Source organism: Natator depressus, chromosome 2 (assembly GCF_965152275.1).
Source record: "Natator depressus isolate rNatDep1 chromosome 2, rNatDep2.hap1, whole genome shotgun sequence".
In the NCBI taxonomy this organism is placed as follows: domain Eukaryota; kingdom Metazoa; phylum Chordata; order Testudines; family Cheloniidae; genus Natator; species Natator depressus.
In genome coordinates this window covers 219,460,297-219,480,987 of record NC_134235.1, presented here as the reverse complement: position 1 = coordinate 219,480,987, position 20,691 = coordinate 219,460,297, and the positions used below count along the sequence as shown (strand labels likewise).

The following is a 20,691-nucleotide window of genomic DNA, read 5'->3' as shown; positions in this document are numbered from 1 at the left end:
TCTTTGCATCGTCAACAAAACAGTGAAATTAATTGTACATAAAGTGCTACCAAATGTACAGTGTAAACAAAGATGTAAGGAAAATAATTAGATGGTAAATAATCTCTTTGTTACAGTAATCTTAGGGGTTACTTGTAACACAGGTGGGTACAAAATATTTATATAGAAATTTGATTATTTTTTTTTCAAGTTGGGAGTATCCCTTTATTTAGTTTTAGAGAAAGGGATCTGTATTCCCCATTGATAGAGGGTATTTATACACATAGTTCTATTAAAAATTGTCATTACTTGGATAAATAACTCCTTTGTACTCCAATGAGACACTAGTTCCATAAAGATGGTCTTGCACATTAATGATTCTAAGGCAGATGGCCTCCCTTGTCAAACAGGCCACAAATGGTAAATTGTAAAGTAATAATAGGCCATTCAAACTACCATCATATAATATTTCATCACTTTATCATCAGCCCTCAACATTATACAGACAGACACTGTTTAAACTCTTTAGAGTCTGTGGGCTCAGTCCTGCAAACAGTGATGCTAGTGAGTAATCTGATTCATGTAAGTAGATCCACTGAAGTTAAATTAGTCGTGCATAACTTTTTGCGGGATCAGGACCAACATGGTATGCTTTATGAAGGCTTGCCATATATACCATTGCAGGTTAATGCATTGGTACATAAATGTATTGAGAAGAGGTTGGCACATGAGAGATTAAATGTATTTAGTTCACTTTGCATATGGACCCAAGTAAAGATGAGAAAAATGATAGAATATATATTTTCAGGTTTCAGAGTAACAGTACTCCTTTTCTTTTTATATATTTTCAGTAGAGGGTGAAATAAGTATTTTGCAGTGTCTTCCTCCCTCCCCCCAAATATCTTAGCAGCAACTACTGATTTTCATCAGCATTGCTTTTCTAAGGTTCCTGGTCTAATCCTATTCTAATTTTAGGTAAATACTGTGTGTGGTCATTTTGGAAGGTAATACATAGCTGCTATTAAGCTTGGTGTTGAGTTTTTTCTTGGTCACTCAGAACACACTGCTAATTACATAACAATTTTTTCACATGCACTGAATCTTAGGTTTGTTGTAACATCATTATTGTTTTTAAAACTGAATAGGAAATTAGTAGTGGTCATTTTTGTGCAGTTTTGCTATATTCTGAATTTAGAACAGGAGTGGGCAAACTACAGCCTGTGGGCTGGATCCGGCCCCTCGGGGCTTTGGATCCAGCCTGTGGGATTGCCACTCCCGTGGTGCAGCCACACCACATCCCTGCAGCCCTGGGGCGGGAGAGCGGCAGAGAGCTCCACATGCTGCTCTTGCCTTTGGGTACCTCCCCCAAAGCTCCCATTGGCCAGGAACAGGTTACCACAGCCAGTGGGAGCTTCGGGGGAGGTACTCACAGGCGAGGGAAACACGCGGAGCCCTGTGGCCCCCCCTCCCCCAGGGGCCGTGCAGGGACGTGGTTCCGGCTGCTTCCCGGAGCAGTGCGGCATGGGGCCAGGGCGGGCAGGCAGGGAGCCTGCCCTGGCCCCAGTGCATGCTGCTGCCACCCCAGAGCCGCTCTAGGTAAGCGGCACCGGGCTGGAGCCTGAACCCCTCCTGCCCCCCAACCCCCTGCCTGAGCCCCCTCCTGTACTCCACACCCCTTCTGCACCCTAACCCCCTTCCGTGAGCCCCCTCATACACCCCGCACACCACCTCTGCCCCAACTCCTTGCCCTGAGCCCTCTCCCACACACCGCACTCTGCCCCCGCACCTCCACCCCAGCCCTGCAAGCAATTTCCCCATCCAGATGTGGCTCTCGGGCCAAAAAGTTTGCCCACCCCGATTTAGAATGTTCTAATAAAGCGAAATGGAAATATGTGACATGCTTCAGATTGTTAAACCTCGGAGATGCATATTTTTACTGATATCATATGAAATTAAGCCAGTTGGCTATAATTACTCCTGCTAGAATAACATATTCTAACTAATAGCATTTAGAATGAGAGTAATATCCTCAGCCATTACTTTATATTGCCATTCTAAAACACAGTCCTTTAAAAACTATTTAATCTATGTGACAGGGGTTCTGAGTCAGAAGTAGACTCAGTACCCTGTCACTCAAATCTCAACCAATATAGGTTAAATGGGACCTAAATAGAGGATCAGTTAACAAGTGGGGCAATAACTGAAGGACTAATTAGAGAAAGAAGCAACCCCAGAGGCTAGCAATAGCTAGATGTGTGTGGTGGGAAAGAGTCTGAAGGAAGGCAGATCTGGTCGCTGCTTTTGGTACTGCTTCTTTCTCCCTCAGAAGTAGGAGGGGGAGCTGACTGGGACCTTTAAATATGTAAATAGTACTGCAGGCAATGGCCTGCTAGAACTGTATAATAAAGCACAGTGGTGGTGAAGGTGGCCTGTAGTGAGTGTGAGACTCGCAGGGTACCACCCCATGACCTTCTAAAAAACCCTACTTTTAAAAAAATAGCAGGTTCCAAAGTCAAGCACATGAAAGTTAGGAAATGCCAAAATAATGTCCTTGCAACTGTAATTCTGCCAATTTTGTGTATGTGCATTGTGATATGTATTTAATTACATGATTTAATAATATTCATTGCACAGAATAGATGGTGCTCAGGACATGAGACAGCTGTTCATTATTTTTATCCTCATTATTCAATTAGTTCCCTGCCTTATTTATTGTACACATTGTCCAGAGCCTCCAATTAATACAGAATTATTCATTTCCTCAGAGTCTTTTCTAGGGCACTCATCAACATAAAATGTGAGTGCCTCACAAACATTAATCAATTTATGTACACATTGAAATAAGAGTATTACCCCCATTATGCAGATGCGGGAAAAAGGATGAAGAATCTTGTCTGAAACCACAGGCAGAGTGATGATTAGAACTCAGGATATCCTGAGACTCAACTCTGGGTTCATTCCTCCAGGGGTACTGAGCATTCACAGCTCCCGCTGATGTCTTTTGCTGTTGTGAGTGCTCAGTACTTTTGCACATCAGGGCTCCAGGTATCTCCTAGAAAATGAGGAGAACACCGTAAGGGAATACCTGCCAAAATTGTGGTTTTTAGTGGCTTGATGAGTATCACATAGGACAACTATGACAGAGATAGGGATAGAACTGAGTTCTCCTTTGTGGTATTCACCTGTCTTAAGCAGGAGACCATCATTTATTTTCTTGCAGCTCCCTGCCTCGTTCTCTACACACCTTCCAACTTTTAGAGCATGTGAGGCAAGGATCCTACGAACAGCCACACTCACTACTCAGCTCTACTTCATTCCTTGGGTACTCTACACCGAGTGCACTTAATGAGGCAAGGGTCTTGTTCTAAAAAATGCTCTGGGGTTATACAACTAAAGAATGTTTCATAATGCATATACATATGGGGCAGAATTAAATTTCCACAGGCAACCTTTATTCTGATATGTTAATTTTGAGTGTTTGACTTTACATCTAAGATCATGCTCTTTTAGCATACAGGGGTTTTGCAATATAATATTGCAAGGCTTTTTTAAAGGAAAACATAAAACAAATTATTTTATGTGTAAATTGAACTACAGGACATTAGGTGCCAACAGGAAGGACTATAATCCTGCGGGGAAAATGGGCTGTTGGGGCCATGTGCTGGCTCTCAGGGTGGTTGAGGGGATCCCAGCCTGCCTATCTCTCTCCCCTCCTTCTCTAGGACTGGGGGGCATATATCACCAGGCCATGTGCTGGGTCCATGGAGAGGGTTTTTTCGTGGGGAGCTCAGTCTGGCTGTCTCTTCCTCTATCTCTTCTCCCTCCATGTCTGTCTTCTCAGTGCAGTGTGCGCTGTTGCATTGATGGTGGTGTGGGCCCAGCTTTACATTAAATAATCGTGTTCAGTTCTTATTTTGGTAAGCTGCCAAAATTTTGCTGAAAACCCAAGGAATAGAATGGACAGGGTGGTTTTCAAAATGTTTATATCTCAAACAAACCTATGTGGAATTTCATGGGATAAAGAAAAGACGCTTCTCTAACCCCAAGGTTTTCTCCTTGTCCAATTTCAAGGGTCTGCTTTAAACAGTGGAGGTATTAAAATGTCTCAATAGAGACTGAGATAATCTTTTCTCCTGGAAAGTGCTAGGCAACTACCTACCAGATCCCCTTACAATTTGGATAAATGATTTTATGTGGAAATTTGATATCTTTCTTTTAACGTTTTGTGTTCTTTAAATTAATAAACAGCCTGCAGTTTGTTTTTCTTCACTGAATGTAAAGGAATTTACAGATTTCCAACAGATCATGGAAATTTTACTTTAACTGAGTAAAAATAGTTGGATACTGTTTTAGAAAGCAGGTGAAATAAAATTTCTTAATGGGTTAAGGAAAGTTATTTCCAAATATATATTTTTTTTCCACAGAAACAAAATTATACACAAAGTAAAGTCAGATTAAAATAAGAATAATATGCCAGTACATATCCTGGTTACGATGTGGAAATTCAGTACTGTGGTGATATATGGCACGTGTGAAAATGACTATACACTGGGGAGGCCTAGTGTGAAAGCAAACTAGAAAAGGGCAATTCCTTACATTAAAGGGACTTTACAATTGTATTCTTAGAAAACAGAAAGTCATATAAATTGTATTTTGTATGTAATACTGAAAGAGACAGTGATCAAGGATTAGTTCAGATGGTGCCCCAGGCTTTACACACACCTCAGTACAGGTCTGTAACTTTGGGTAGCACCAAAGAAAGAAGAATGATGATGTGGAAGCTGTGGTAATGTCTTGATTTGGCTTTTTATGATAATGAACTGAGACCAGTGTGTCCTTACAGACAGTGGAGAAATTATGCATTAAGCACTTGTTCTAGAGCCCACTGACGTCATGGACAGACTCTGGATCAGATCCTAAACCTTCCTGACTCAAGAAGGTACATAAACACGTGCCTAACTTTAAAGACTGGAGTAGTGTTATTGAAATCAATGGGACTACTCACATTTTTAGGTGTGTGCTTAAGTACCTTGTGAATCAGAGCCTAAGTACCTATTCCAGAGATGCAGTGAGCATCCTCCTTTCCCAGTGATGCCCATGAGATTTGCTGGTGCTGTGCATCTCCAGGACAGGACCTATAAAATTAGGAGGTTAAACCTATTTTGGCCAGCTTCACAGCAGAAAAAATGAAAATGGTGTTTAGGCACAGTTGTTTTGTATATTAAACCAAACTTTCCTGTAGACATTTTGCTTAATGGTAATACCCAAATCAAACTCCCATTTCTTTTAGTCTCTATATGCAGATTATTCATTGTTGGAAATGTTTGTATAGATTGAGGCAATATGAGAAGCATGCCATTTTCTTTATTACAGCTTTAAATTTTCTGTAGTTGATGTTTTAAGATTAGATTTAGAAAAACAATCTTATAAAACTGTCAACTCTCAGACACTAATTAATTTTTAAACATTCCAGAGTCCAGACAACTAACAAGCAGAAAAAAGGCTGTGTACAAGAAATGGGTCTCAGCATTTGTGCTTTGTTACCAATAATTTGAGTGACAAGCACTCTGGGAAGATCCTTGCAACTGTTGCTGCACTTGCATACGTTCACATTTTTATAATTGGCTCCTAAGAGGCAAACACAGATGGCTGCAGACTGTGGCTTTTGTATGTTTCTGAATAAACTAAAACATGTTTACACAGTCATTTAAACTTCTTTATCCAAACATCAAATGTTAACTATTCTGAAAGGTTTTCAATTATAGCTGCTGAGTCTGCAGTCTGATATATTTTTTTTGCAAAATAGAAATAAAGAGATTGGCACTAGCGTTAATCCGAAGGTTTCATGACTATTATATTTCAAAATAATATTTGTGGGAGTATACATGTTTAAGCAAAAGCCTTTAAGTACGTCACTGTGCACTTATTTTTAGATCATTTTAAAAAATCTGTGCGTGGGTTAATTTGTGATTTTTATTACCATCAGTTTAGTGTCACTTTCTGGATTTGTAACCTTTTAAACAGAGCCTGATTTACTTTCACTAAAATTAATCAGACTGGAACAGATTGAGGCCTTTAATTTGCTGATAACGTTGTGATGTTTCTTTAAATAGCTTTTGTAAACACTGGTTTCAACATGAATCATCTCCTTATGTGTTCTATTATTGTATATACAGTGTTGTGTGAATTTGTGTGTGCGTGGTATTTGCAGATAAATAAGAGGATGGGTGCCTGCCTATGCTGCTGGCCTTAGAGTCTAATTAGCAACTGAACTGGCCTGTTACAAAAGAAAATAAGCAGTGACTTCGGTGCCTATATTAACACCGCTTTCTGTCTGAGAAATGCTTTCAGTGAAATACAGTAGTCAATTGTGTAGTCTTTAAGTGTTAATGCAAATTAAAATACTGTATTATAGGTTTTTCAAGTACATAGTGTATGACAGACTTTTTGTTTAGATGTGTAAAAATTAATAAATTTGTAGGCTGACTTACATGTAACATTTTGTATGAAAGATGCACTTAAATTGTTAAGTAGAAAAAGAAGCTGGGAACTGGTGAATCAGCAGCTAACTATGGCGCGACCACTGGGGAACATGCAGTTAAATTCTTCTCTATTTGTTTTTAAGTGTGGTACAGATAAGTTTCCTGAATAAATAATTAGAATTGTGGGGAAATGTTTGCATATAAAGCAAAATGGACAAAATGTGCCTTGTTACCGTACTAGCTAAAGGCTGAAAATGTTGTGTGGACAGGTTTAATTTTAATGAACAGAGACATTAACTGTTTTGAAGTATCTTGTGCTCATTTGTTCGTTCTCTCTGCTGCATGTTCATCTTTCTCCATGCAGGTTGTCCGGTTCTGCTTTGGTAGGTGTTTGTTCTGTCAAATCTATTGCCCTATTTGTCCTCCATGATTGGTTACTGGTGATCACAAAGTGGCCTCTTTGGCTATGTGGGACTCCTCTGGCCCAACTTTAGAACCTCTTTAAAGAAGGCCTGCTAGCTCTTGTTTGAAGATTCAAGAGCATGGCTTAAATCCAGGAAATTCAGAGTAAAATAATTTAGTTGAAAATGTTTTCAATGTTCCTAGCAAGAGTTAGCTCAGTTCTGTTTTCCACTATGTGAATCCACATATCTTGAGCAATCTGCTAAGTGCTAGAAGAGTAGCGGTTTGTTTTTTTTCAAGATACATGGATTTATATTGCTGTATATCTGAAGATAAAACTGAGTCCTTAGAGACTTTCAGCTAGATAAGTACACTATCTAATGTACTGTGATTATAGTGGGAGGAAAAACAGTACTACTTTTCCCCTGAGTTGGCTATGAAGAGCGTACTACGTTCTTTGGGGCATCCAGATAATTTAATTTTTTTTTCCGCTCTTGCCCAATGCAAAAAAAATTAGGGAACAAATGTAATTATATTTCTGTCCTTTGTGAAATGAGGATAGCCTTCGCTACCTCACGTGGGATTTGAGGGGGTGAATTACTATTATTAATGTTTGTAGAGAACTTTAGAAACATAAAGTGTAATATTAGTGCTAAGTATTAGCTATGGAAAAATATTTCTCATTGTACAAAGAAGTTTTATTTCCCTCCTTACCCAACCACTATTAGATTTCATTATATTTTTGAAATATAATCTTCATATGAGAGCAAGGTGGATTTAAAGAAATAGATTCAACTTTTTTTTTGCTTTGTGTTCTCAGAACAATCTCCACTTGATTTTCAGGGAATGAAATAGTGCCTGAATAAAATACAGATGTACAGTTCTCTTTGTGAGCACAGATGAAGCTCAATGATACCATTGTCTATAGTCTTGAGTCTTTTTGCATTCTACTGTTGCTGTCACTCATTTTACTTTACCCCTGGAGTGCCATGTCTCTCTTGTGGCAGGAATTAACATATTTAACCCTAGGACTACATTGGGACTGCTTTTGGAGGATAAATGCAACCCATGCCAGGACTCTAAAGTGGTTAAATAAATCTCTAGCAGCTGCATAATACACTAGTTATAGCAACTGGTCTTGCACCTGTTCCTTAAGGCAGAAATGAAATGCATTAAATACCCAAGCAGTACTAGGATTGTTGGCAATATTTCTGGGGTGACAAGAGGTGGCATACTTTTTGACATTCTGCCACTTTGATGAATGTGCTACTTGCCAAAATCTCACATTTTCTTCTCTGTTGCTTATATTTAATCGATACTGAGTTGCCACTCTGCAATGTAAACAGGTTTTCCTTTGAGGCCCAATAGCTCATTAAATGTGAATGACAGTTAACATGGGCCATGCTTTTGGATTTACTTTTTCTCCCACTTTACCAGAGTAGAGTGTGTGGCATATCTATATAGACTATTTTGAAATTATTGATCATAATCAGCTCAAGATGTGTTGCTTTATAGATGAGACTGGACAAAATTTTTCTCTGGTGTAACGACACTGACTACACTGGATTTACTGAAATCTGAGGGTAATAAATATAAAGGCTAGCAACATATATTTTTTCTCATTTTGATGACTAATTTTCCTCCTATACTGTGTAGGGAATTTATTTGCGCTACTAATGTAATTAATATATTGTATTTATCTCCTTCTGTTGCCTTCTTCAAAAAGGGGCCACACCTGTCTTTCCCCTTTAACACAGTAATTCAGTTTACAAGGTTACAGTCATCAAGAGCTCAACCGAAGCCGCCAGGGTCTCTTTTTTGACTGGGCATTCTGGTTGAAAACCAGACACCTGGCAACCATAGCTCAGACCCTCCAGCCCATTGCTGTATAGACCTACTTGTAGGTGCCTAGAGGACCATTACAGTGAAAATTTTGGTGCTGGTGAGTTTAGACGCCCACAGGGTTAGGTGGCAGCCAAGCAGGCATTTTGTGGATCGCAACAGGCCTAAATTTGGGCTTTAGGCACCTAAGTCTCATTGTGGCTCTGGGCTAGAGTTACCACATGGCTGGTATTGACCGGTCTGGCTGGTTTTTTTATGGATTTGCCAGGTGCCAGAAAAAAAAAATTTGCTGGGTTTTTTTTTAGTGGGTCTATAGATTTGCATTATCATCAGAATACATTGGGATAGCTAATGTTCCAAGTGTCTGTGTCCAGCTAAAGGTGCCGCGATGTTCCTGTTTCTGCAGTTTAAGCAATAACAGATCAAAACTGTTGAAAATGCAGCAGCTGTCTGCCCACCAACATGCAAGCCTACCGTGTGTGTATATGAGAGAGGGTTTGAGTCATGCAAGAGTGAGGAGACATGCGAGGCATATTAAATAATGGAAGAGCACGGCGATGGTGTGAGTGATCCTACTACACCCTCAGAAAAAAAGCTCACATCAGAAATTGCTCGTTAGTGACAACTGGCTAAATGAAACAGACTACAAAGACTGTCTGGCAATAAAACAAATTGTTCGTTATAAATGATGTTATCAATCTTATCTAAATGTGTTATCACTCTAGATACTATAAGTGGCTGTTGAGGGGGGAAGAGTTGCTCAGTTGCCTTGTGGTTGAGGGTTGGGGATGGATGCGGACTTGCCTTGTGTGTGTGGGAGTGCTGGGTATTTTGTATTTCAAAGGTGGTAACCCTGCTCTGGGCCTCACTGTCTGGTCCTTAGCTTGTTTTAGAGAATATAGAGGGTGATTGCTGATTGGTGTCAAGTAATAAATTTTGATACCCAAAAAAGTCCTGAGCCAGAAAGCTCATGTAGTCCAATGAACAATTTTGCAACTGGTTGCAATACTCAGACAAATAATACATCCAGAGTAGCAAACCCAATTGCCAAAGAATGCCATTTTTACAAAATGGTTTTATGAAGTAGGAACACTTGATAAGGAGAACTGCCATGGCCTAAAAATGAAAGTTTAGAACTACAATTTTCCAGTATTTTTCCAGCTGGGAGAAGGTTGTAGGTCTGCAACAAGCAGATTCTAAACAATAAGTGTAGCAGATGAAGTTAAACAATAATGCTATGATCTTTCTCTCATTTTTGTTCTTTTAAAATGTAGCTGAAACTTTGTTGGCTCTTTTTTGTTTGTTTGAATACTTTTGATCAACAACTCTAAAGCTCTTTACACTTTAATATTGAGTTGGCATTTCCTGGATCTGACAGGCTAGTTAGTTTTCAGTAACATGACATGACAATATGCTAGAGAGACTTTTTAAAGCCTAAGGAAAGTTTCAGACTCCAATTTAATGAAAACTCATGTTCTGAGTCCACTTAGTAGAAGCAAAGCAAAGAATAAAGTGTGTGTACTTCTAGCAGTGTGTAATCCTCAACCCCAGTTGCCTTTGCCTTCTCATATCAATTTCTGAGCCTTCCTCTCTGCTCTCCAGCCTCCAAACAAACGAGAAAATAAAAGCATACAAAATGAAAGGTAAAGAGAAAAGTAGAAGATAGAATAGGCCTCTTAGAATGACAAGGACAAGCACATGCCTGGTGACCTTTCTCCCTCAGTGCACAGGAAAGGGCTCCTCCTTAACCTCTCCATTGGTTCTACTAACCCCTTAGCCTTGACTGAGCAGATCGCTCCCTAACCATGGGCGGTTTCTAGCCACAAGTGATCCTGTCTCTTCTTCAAAGCAGATACATCTCACTGCCTCTTTTTCAGGTCTCAAGGCAGGACCTTTCTATCTCTCTGAAGAAGCTGGTTCCTCCCACAGTGCCCCTTTTTTTTCCATCCCCTCTGAGGCTCTGATCAGTTTGTCTGCATGGCAGGTGGTTGGTGCACTGTGCTTCCCTCCCAGCTTCTCTGCTTCCCACTGACAGCTTAGCTAAAATCCTCTTTACTTTGGGGAATGACGGTGGCATTTTGAGCCAGAGGCTTTTCTCATCCTGCATAGCTTCAGTGGCAGAAGTACCTCTTGTGCTGCCAAGAAAGAGCATAGGCTTCAGTAACAGCTACCTTGCCCTCAGAATGAGGAGCATCATCCTGGTGGAGCATGTTGTGTAGGCACATGCACTGTGCCATTCTGGTGTTAGTGAGTGTGTCAAGGTTCCTCCCCCACTCTGAACTCTAGGGTACAGATGTGGGGACCTGCATGAAAAACCTCCTAAGCTTATCTTTACCAGCTTAGGTCAAAACTTCCCCAAGGTACAAAATATTCCACCCTTTGTCCTTGGATTGGCCGCTACCACCGCCAAACAAATACTGGTTACTGGGGAAGAGCTGTTTGGACATGTCTTTCCCCCCAAAATACTTCCCAAAACCTTGCACCCCACTTCCTGGACAAGGTTTGGTAAAAAGCCTCACCAATTTGCCTAGGTGACTACAGACCCAGACCCTTGGATCTTAAGAACAATGAACAATCCTCCCAACACTTGCACCCCCCCTTTCCAGGGAAATGTTGGATAAAAAGCCTCACCAATTTGCATAGGTGACCACAGACCCAAACCCTTGGATCTGAGAACAATGAAAAAGCATTCAGTTTTCTTACAAAAAGACTTTTAATAGAAATAGAAGTAAATAGAGATAAAAAAAATCCCCCCTGTAAAGTCAGGATGGTAGATACCTTACAGAGTAATTAGATTCAAAACATAGAGAACCCCTCTAGGCAAAAACCTTAAGTTACAAAAAAGATACACAGACAGAAATAGTTATTCTATTCAGCACAATTCTTTTCTCAGCCATTTAAAGAAATCATAATCTAACACGTACCTAGCTAGATTACTTACTAAAAGTTCTAAGGCTTCATTCCTGGTCTATCCCCGGCAAAGACAGAATGTAGACAGACACACAAACCCTTTGTTTCTCTCCCTCCTCCCAGCTTTTGAAAGTATCTTGTCTCCTCATTGGTCATTTTGGTCAGGTGCCAGCGAGGTTACCTTTAGCTTCTTAACCCTTTACAGGTGAGAAGAGATTTCCTCTGGCCAGGAGGGATTTTAAAGGGGTTTACCCTTCCCTTTATATTTATGACAGAGTGTCACAAATGCCAGTTGAGGAACAAAAAAAAAAGGCTATGAGCAAACCCCCGCACTCCTATCTATATGTATATGTAGACAGACTGGTTAAGGGGCAGAATATGACTATACCTTATTTAAAAATTGTAAAGTGGAGTTGACAATCTTCTCTTGAAAACCTAATGTTAAAGTGCCCATGGTATACTGACTGTGTTGGGATTATTGGAAAATGGATTATTATTTGTCCTGTGCCATGTCCACATTGCACTGCCTATTTCCCTGTCATCAATGAAAGGTAGGGATGCATGGCATATGTCCGTAACTGTTCTTTTGCTACATATGTATTGTAATGCCCTTGAGGAGGAGAATCTTCCTTGTGTTCTCAGTGTTTGAACTTCTATGCATCTCTAATAGAGAAAAAAGAGAATGGGACACATTGCACGTTCTTTGGAGGTGACTGTCATGAGATGGGGGATGGGGGGAATGATACTGCAGTCCTTATTTCTTTTTGAGTATCCCTGACAGAATTTCTGTAGATGTGTAATAATCAGTTTGGGCAGGGATGGTGTCCCTAGCCTCTGTTTGCCAGAAGCTGGGAATGGGTGACAGGGGATGGATCACTTGATGATTACCTGCTGTGTTCATTCCCTCTGGGGCACCTGGCATTGGCCACTGTTGGAAGACAGGATACTGAGCTAGATGGATCTTTGGTCTGACCCAGTATGGCTGTTCTTATGGTAGACAAGAATTTAGAAAAAGTCTGCTCTGAGTTCTTGTTTCTTCCACATTGTAGGTAAAACAGAGCGGTGTCCTTTGAATAGTATGATTAATCGCATCTTTGATCATAGTTATGGATGTCTTAATGGAAAAGTTGTAGTACTAAAGTATATACTTAGGAACAAAAATAATAGTTTTATTTTTAAGGGACAGTACAGCATGTCTCTTTCCATAATAGCCACAACTGGGATGTTATTTTAGAGGTGTTGAACACCTGCAGCTCCTACTTGCCACGGCAATCTGAAAAATTACATGTTTTTCAGAGTGTGAAGGGGTAATAGGCAAACATAATTGAGAACCTGATTGTTTTCACCTTAAATTGAGTCTTTTGTACTGTGTGTGATGATTCGTTTGTCCTGTTATCCATAGAGTTCTTATGTCATGAACTTGCCAGATGTTTTGGGCCTGATATGTGGTAAAGAGATTACATAGTGCAAGGTAAATTTCATCATTGTTTTCTTTTGGGTAGTTTCACATCTTTGTTGCAAAATTTAGTTGAACCTTATGATTTTGAACTTTACATGGAAAATCTTCTATGTGAATATGCACTTCACACCATACATTCAATTAGATCATCTTTTTAAATTTGTGTGCACATTTATATACTGTGCCATGTCACTTCTATATTCTGACACACAGACCATGTGGCATTTACCACTGAGGTCAAGAGTTGGATGGGGAAGAAAACAGGGGTACTCAAGTTATGTCCACAACCAAGAATAGCTGGATAGATATTTCTGATAAAATGATCAGCAGTAAAATAGTTAACTAAATCGGTATGATTTGTACCAGTAATCGCAACCAGCCCCCAAGATAGCACGTGTCCTACCAGGATGCCTACCTAGGACCCAGCAGCCCCAGCCCACACCAACCCTCTTCTGATCATCTTACAGCAATGATTGCACCCAGGTTTGTTTGTGTTTTTTTTTTTTTTTTGCAAACCACACAAATCACCTGTGGTATTTTGCTGTAGCCCTTCCCACAGGGTTGTGGGATTGATGCAGGTTGTGATAAAGAGATGAATGATTTTGAGGTTCCGGGGGGGAAAGATTCAGAACGTACATAACCAAATAAATCTTTTAAACGTTTATGCTTTTATATTCTAATGCAGTTCTACTCTGAAAAATGACTTCCAAAATTATATATATTACTCATCATATCTACTCTCCATTTGTTCAGTCATATTCTGCTGACTTTAGTGACAAAAATAAGTGTTAGCTGTGTTGGCTCTGCAGGACTAACAGGAGTAAAAAGCAGCAAAGTGAGATGAAATAAGACGTGTGTTCCATCTTGTGCATCTACAGATTTGGATGCTTGGATCCAGTCATTTATACCTTTGCAAACTCATTGAAGACAATGGGGACTATGCAGGTGTTGGAGTTGCTGAGGGCATAATTTGAGGACATGGGGATTATACAGCCGTAACTAAAGATCTAATTTGGCCAGTAGAACCATTAGTACTGATCATGATGTGTGAATTGGAAAGAAACCCAGTTTTACTCTGAGATCTCAGTCTGAAATTTCAAGGCTGGCAGTTTGCTTGTAAACTGTGCACATTTGACACAAAAGTCATTGAGACAATAAACATGGACTCCTCAGTGCCTTGTTTAGAGTCACTGTTGAAAGCATTTTCCTGTTCCATAGGGAATTGATCTGTTGACCGTAAGCAGTGCTTAAGAGTTACCTGACACCAACTAACTAAAGGACTAAACATATTATTATTATTATTTATTTGTATTATTGTAGCACCTAGAAGCTCAGTCATGGACCAGGACCCCATTATGAGCCAGTTAGGTACAAAACCAGGAATTTCACTACTGCTTGGAGATTACAGTAATGGTACTGGGACCAGGTTGGTGGGATAGAGAGCTGATGGGCAGCCCTCCATCAGATAGAATGGATTACAAAGAAAGGATGACCTGCATTAGACAAGTTATTGCTAAATAGTTTCCAGCTGTGTTGTTTAATGGAGTTGTGGCTACTTTTTTGATGTCTTGTCCTTTCTTCCTGTAGTGTCTGGGACCAGAGCCTCCTGCTACTGGAAGAAGTTGGCAGTAATGGAATGTCTCTGCTATTCCGTCTCTCTCTCTATTTTTGGATCCTCCTTCCTTTTAAATAACACCAGTACTTGCATCTTTTGCTGCTGCTTAAGCTTTTCCAAGTATCAGCAGTGGCATGAAATTGACTTGATTCTTGAGTTGCTGGTCACAGATGTTGAATAGAAGCAATAAAAGTAATTAATGTGGTGTTAATTTCACTCTGACAAAATCATGAGCATTAGTCGAAGCTCTGTAGCTCTGTCTTTAGATTCAGGAAGACAGCACTATATCAGTTTACCTTTGGCTCACATTCCTTTCACATTTGGAAGGTTATTTTTTGAAAATATAAAACCTGGAAACTTAATATTGTTTAAATGAAATCTTAATTTTTTTAGAATTTGTTGGCCTTGCCTAAAATGATTGCTATGGAATTCTTCCAATTTGTCACTGAAGGTAGGTGTGTGTGTGTTTGTTTATTTTTTTTCAAGCCCTGACCATATATCTTAATTCTAGAGCCCTGTCTTTGGAAGGAAGTCTGAATTTTAGGTTCTCCTTTCTTCATGAGCAGCAGAAGTATTTTTGGTCAGCAGTATTTTTGAGGATTGCATATAGTGCATTTCACCTCTAATCCAAATTGGGGTTTTAAAATAAAGAAACACAATTTTCTATTTGCTTTTTTGAATTTTGATTAAATTTCTGAATTTGAAATCATAATTTTATTATTTGACTGTGCAAATTTTAGGGTAAAAATTTCTAAGATATGTATATGCAGTTGGTGCATGCTAATACTAGATATGTATGAAAATCGGTCACTTTCAGAACACAAATGCCCAATTATGTACCGAGTGGACGTTCTTGTGAAAATAAGGTGCAATCATTATTTGAATGTCCAGATTAGGTACATACATTTACACATGCCCATATTTAGTCTTCTTTAAAAGAAAGTTCAGTCAATTGTATAATATCTTTAACCAAAATTGCTAGGGTTTTATCTGATGATTCCTCATTGATAAAAATTGGTAGCTTAGTTTTGAAAAGAGAGGAATATAATGTAACTAGATGCATCACTCAGACAGTCCGTACTCGAGGGGATTAGAATCCTTCAGTTGTTCTTGTTGGAGCTATTTATCTAATTTTATAGGCAAATAAAAAATATAAAATTGCACTGGAAGAAGCTGCATTACCTTTTATCTATTACATAAGGTTTCATCCATCATAGAGTTGATGGGATACTTTAGAACCAGTATATGTGTTCCAGAAAGCTCACAGTTATGTTTTCTTGCAGCAACTTTAGCTGCAGAGACAATGTTAGGGTTGCAAGCTGGCTTTAGGTAACATAAAAATATGTGATCAAGTTTGGGAAGAGAATGCTTGATCTCTGACGCAGTCTACCTCTCTTAAAAATTTCTCAATACTTACTTCTGAAGGCCACACCCACCAGCTTGCACCAGTTGTCTCATTTAGAAAATACTCTGGGTTCTACTTATGACAAGAATGACTTAGCTAGCTGTTTTGTTGAGGTAACATACAGTCTCAAACGGGACTATGTTAATGCAAACTAGTTGCCTTTTGGAGCTCGCCAGCAGGGTCTACATGGGCCAGGGTGGCTAAAAATTAAAATACTTTCGTAACAACCACTTTGCAGCAGCTGCTCTGAAAAAAGTGGGAGGAACCAAGCTAACTCTCCCACAAGACGTGCGATGGAACTCAGTAGTGGACTGTTTTGAGCACTGTATCAAGAACTGGCCTAATCTGATGACAGTTTGTGAACAAAATTGTGAAAAAATAGATGGCATTGTCACAGCCAAAGTTCTCAACATTGGGCTTAAGAGAAATGTTGAACACATGCTGAGTACCCTGAAGCCTATTTCTGTAGCCTTGAAGAAAATGCAGGGAAATAGCTGTTTTATTGCTGATGCTGTTGGAAGGAACTGAGTGAGATCTTAAAAAGAGAAATATGCAATGACAGAGTTAAATTACAAGCATTAAAAAAATTAATGGGACAAGCACTATCTCCAGCTCATTTTCTTGCGAATATTCTCAATACTCGGTACCAGGGTCAAACCTTAACTGCTGAAGAAGAGGAGTTGGCTATGACATGGACATCCAGCAGTCATCCCTCCATAATGTCAACTATAATAAACTTCAGAGCTAAGGGTGAACCATTCAAGAAACATATGTTTGCTGATGATGTTTTAAAGAAAATCACACCAGTGAACTGGTGGAAGTCACTTAAGCACTTGGATTCAGAGACTGTTGAAGTGATACTCTCACTTTTAACAGCAGGAGCTTCTTCTGCCAGTGAAGAAAGAATATTTTCTAACTTTGGACTAATTCATTCCAAATTGAGAAATCGTTTGGAACCTGAAAAAGCAGGAAAGCTTGGTTTTTTGTTTTGTTTTGTTCCTCCCCCCCCCCAAGATTATGAACAAACAGGAAAATGAAGGTGAAAACGACTGAGTTAGCCACAGAAGCCAATATTTTAAGTTTCTCATCTTGACCTGGCAGACACGGTCGATTTACTTTTTGTTTTGTTTTTTTAAATATTTCATTTAACTATTTTAGTTAAAACAATTTTAACAAAAACAAACCTGATTTTAAAAAACTTGAACGTTTAACTAAATTTGAAAATTCATATGCTTGTTTTGTTAAAATATTATATGTTTGCTGTTGAAGAAAAAAAATCCAGAATACATAACATTGTCGTTTTAGTTAAATAAAATAATTTAAATGTCTGTCTGGTGGTGATCTTCTCCAAATACAGCATGGCAAGAAAATCCTCCAAATATTAATGATTAACCTGTTGAACTGGAGATAGTTCACCTCCCAATGACTTCATAAATATCTGCTTCAATTAACTTTGGTAAATGAAATAACCAAACAATCATTCATTTTCTGATATAGCTGTAAAACTAATCTGAAAAGTTTTCAAAATAAATCACTTAAAAATGTATAGTGTGTACCTTCTAAAAATGAAACATACATCTGTCTCTGAGTTGTGAAGAATATGTATTAAGGTTATAACAACCAACAAGAATGCACTTTTTATGTAGAAATCCATGATTAAATTGAGTCTTCCTGACTAGTGATTTAAATCATGATTTAAATCAATTTGATTTAAATCAAATCCACCCTGACACGGGCCAGTTAGAATGCTTTACAAATCACACCCCTTTGGTGCAATTTGCCGCACTGTATGGACAAGCCCTCAGAACATGTATTGGTATCGTGAAGAGCTAGCAAATTAGTATCCTCACTCTTCCCTCTGTTAAGAAGATAAGTCTATGATGTATCCTATTCCTTACCTCAACGTGGTGGTGGGGAATCTCTTCTCTCTCCCTGGTGTAAAATACTTTATTCTCTGGCAAATGTTCTGAAATATTAAAAAGTTTTATTTATTTTAAAAATAGAAAAAGCCTTGTTAAATATTTAAACTAGTTAGGGATGTAATGAAGAGAAAGCGGAAATAAATGCTAAATACGTAGGTGAGCATTTTTTGCTCAGCAAATCTCAAGGTCCTTCTGAGCAGAGCAGAAGCTATATTCCACATTGTCAGCTGTCCTGAGGCTGCAGAATCCTGTTGGGAAAATAAGAACATCTTTTATTGTAGTGAGACAAAAGTATTAGCTATGGAAGAAATCATAGTTGATTTGCAAGTAGCATCTATGTTTAATTTATGGCTTTCTCAGCTATCTTGAGGTTTAATGACAGTTAGAAAACACAAAAGTGACAGCTTGCATTGTGACAGAACAGAGACTGGGAAGGGGAAATCTTTGCCAAATTGGAAATCCTGATTGATCCACTTGGGCGTTGACAAAGAGTTTGAATGGAAGCCTGGCTCTCTGGATTGGTGAATATCATGAGCAAAAATTCCAATATTCTTGTATTATTTGATAGAAACTTTTTTTTCCAAGTTGACAGTGGGTTTACCAGAAAGATTGGTATTAATGGACGTAAAATAGATATGAAAGTCTAGGGCTATATTTAAATGTTGTTGTGTTTGTAAGTGTACGTGCTTAATAAAGTAATATGGTTTGCAGCAATCATTAATGTTGGACTTTTTGAGGTGGGAGCATAAAACCTGGTGATGGATAACACTTTGTTAATGTCAGTTTAATTTTGTCTTTACATTTGTAAAAAACATAATTATTATTTTTCTTTCTTGAACAGAAATTCTGTTCCAGTTAAGAAAAATATATTCTAAATGGATTTTCACATGTAAACTGTTACATCTGATTAAAAGTGATAAGCTCTGTAAAAGGCAGTGTCTTAGAGTATTTGGATAGCTTACGTACTAATTGGTTTTTCAACTGTGCTGTGTCTGGATCACCTGCGACTTTTTATTCATCATGTTTTGCTACAAGGTAGAGTATCTTGTAATTTGCTTGTTGTCTTTCTTTTGTTAGACGATTTTCTAAAGATGTATTTTACTTTCTTCTATGTTTTGTTAGTAGCTTGGGCTGGTTTTCTTGATTTCTAAAAGTAGTTTTTTCTGAAGAGTGCAGTGATACATATTTGGTATTAGAAAGGGTTGTTCTTCTGGTTTTATTTCAAGGCAGATAAAATGAGTTTCATAGTCTTGTTGGTGTGTAAGGTAATTATTATAAAATTAGAGAAATTTAAGTTTCCCTAAGAAAATGAGATCAAAGATTATTTTATCACCTTTGTGCTTTATGTTTAACTTCGAATCTTTTGATTTCTAGATAGCTGTCCAATAAGTACATACTTATTGTTATGAAACCTGCAAGACCTATATTAAATTATCATTATGCTGCTTATATATTGTACATTTTAAACATTATTTTCATGCTTATATTAAATTGTATTGAAGGGTATTTGGAATATGCAGCATTAACCTCAGCTTTGTTTTCTACAGAGATTAGTCAGAAGATTTATGTAGAATAGTCCATAAGCTCTCATAATTGGTGTCATTAGTAATAAAGACGACAACTTTCACCTTAACAGGATTTTCTCTTATGTGCAGCTTGCCCAGTTTAGGCAACGGAAAGCACAATCTGATGGGCAGAGTGCATCCAAGAAGCAGAAAAAAAAGAAAAAGGCATCAAACACCAAAGATGAAGAATCTATACAAGATGGTCCTGATATTGACAGGTCACAGGGTGATGAGACAGCCACACACCAAAGAGGAGCAGCTGCTACTGCGGAGTTTGCTATAACAAGGACTTTACGCAGTAGAGAAATGATCAAACATGACCAGACATATACCATTGAAGTAAGTGTTATCTGGTCTTAAGCAATTACATTATTTTCTATTTAAAGATGGGCTCTTTATATTTTACTAAACTGCAATGAATATGCAAATGAAAATGAGTGGGCATTATGAGAATATTGACATTATTCCTTTGCCTCAACCTCCATGCTGCTTTATGCCCAGAGCGGACACTTTCCATTTGCTTGCTGGTGACATGTTTTCTATGGCATGATAACTGAGCTGTAGAATATGAAGCATTTGTTGGCACAGTTGTGTGCATTCCTTGATAGGATAAAAGCTGTATGTATTTTTTTAAAAGCGTATAATAAAATGAAAAGTATTACATAGGAGTACCCCCAGAAATTTTTTACATGGTTTGCACAACTGAACCCCCTAGTGTTCTTCCACTTTGGGGCTCTCCACTGCCCCTCTCCTGGCCAGCTACCCTATGCAGGTGCTCACTCCAGCTCCCTGTACTTATAGTAGGTCTTGAGGCTCTTGATGAGCGAGTTCTGTGGGCTCAGCAAAGGGGACATGGACTTCTGGAAGCAGGGTGAGGCTGGGCAGGCTTCTGTGGGGGGAATCCCTGGTGCGGGAGCCGGCCTATGGCAGCAACATTGAGAAGCAGTGCTGACTACCCACCCAGGTTTTGTCCCATGGCTCTTCAGTGAAGGTGGGTGCTGCGGGGCCAAAATTGAATGACTGGTGTGACCTAGTATGTGAGGGTAGCAGTGCCATTTAGGTTTGGCCCTGTACCTGAATCTGAGTGGCTCTGTGACCCTCATGTGTCAG

The 20,691-nt window shown here is 38.9% G+C and overlaps 1 protein-coding gene across 6 annotated transcripts in view; it reads left to right on the top strand.

The window, feature by feature from the left end:
- The window catches only part of AKAP9 (A-kinase anchoring protein 9), a 218,370-nt gene that overhangs the window by 16,278 nt on the left and 181,401 nt on the right, over positions 1-20,691 (top strand). For all 6 annotated transcript variants that reach the window (XM_074945942.1, XM_074945947.1, XM_074945945.1 and 3 more), the window contains exon 2: positions 19,672-19,920. In XM_074945942.1, coding sequence (XP_074802043.1) covers positions 19,672-19,920 — 249 coding nt within the window. The remainder of the gene's footprint in view (positions 1-19,671; positions 19,921-20,691) is intronic.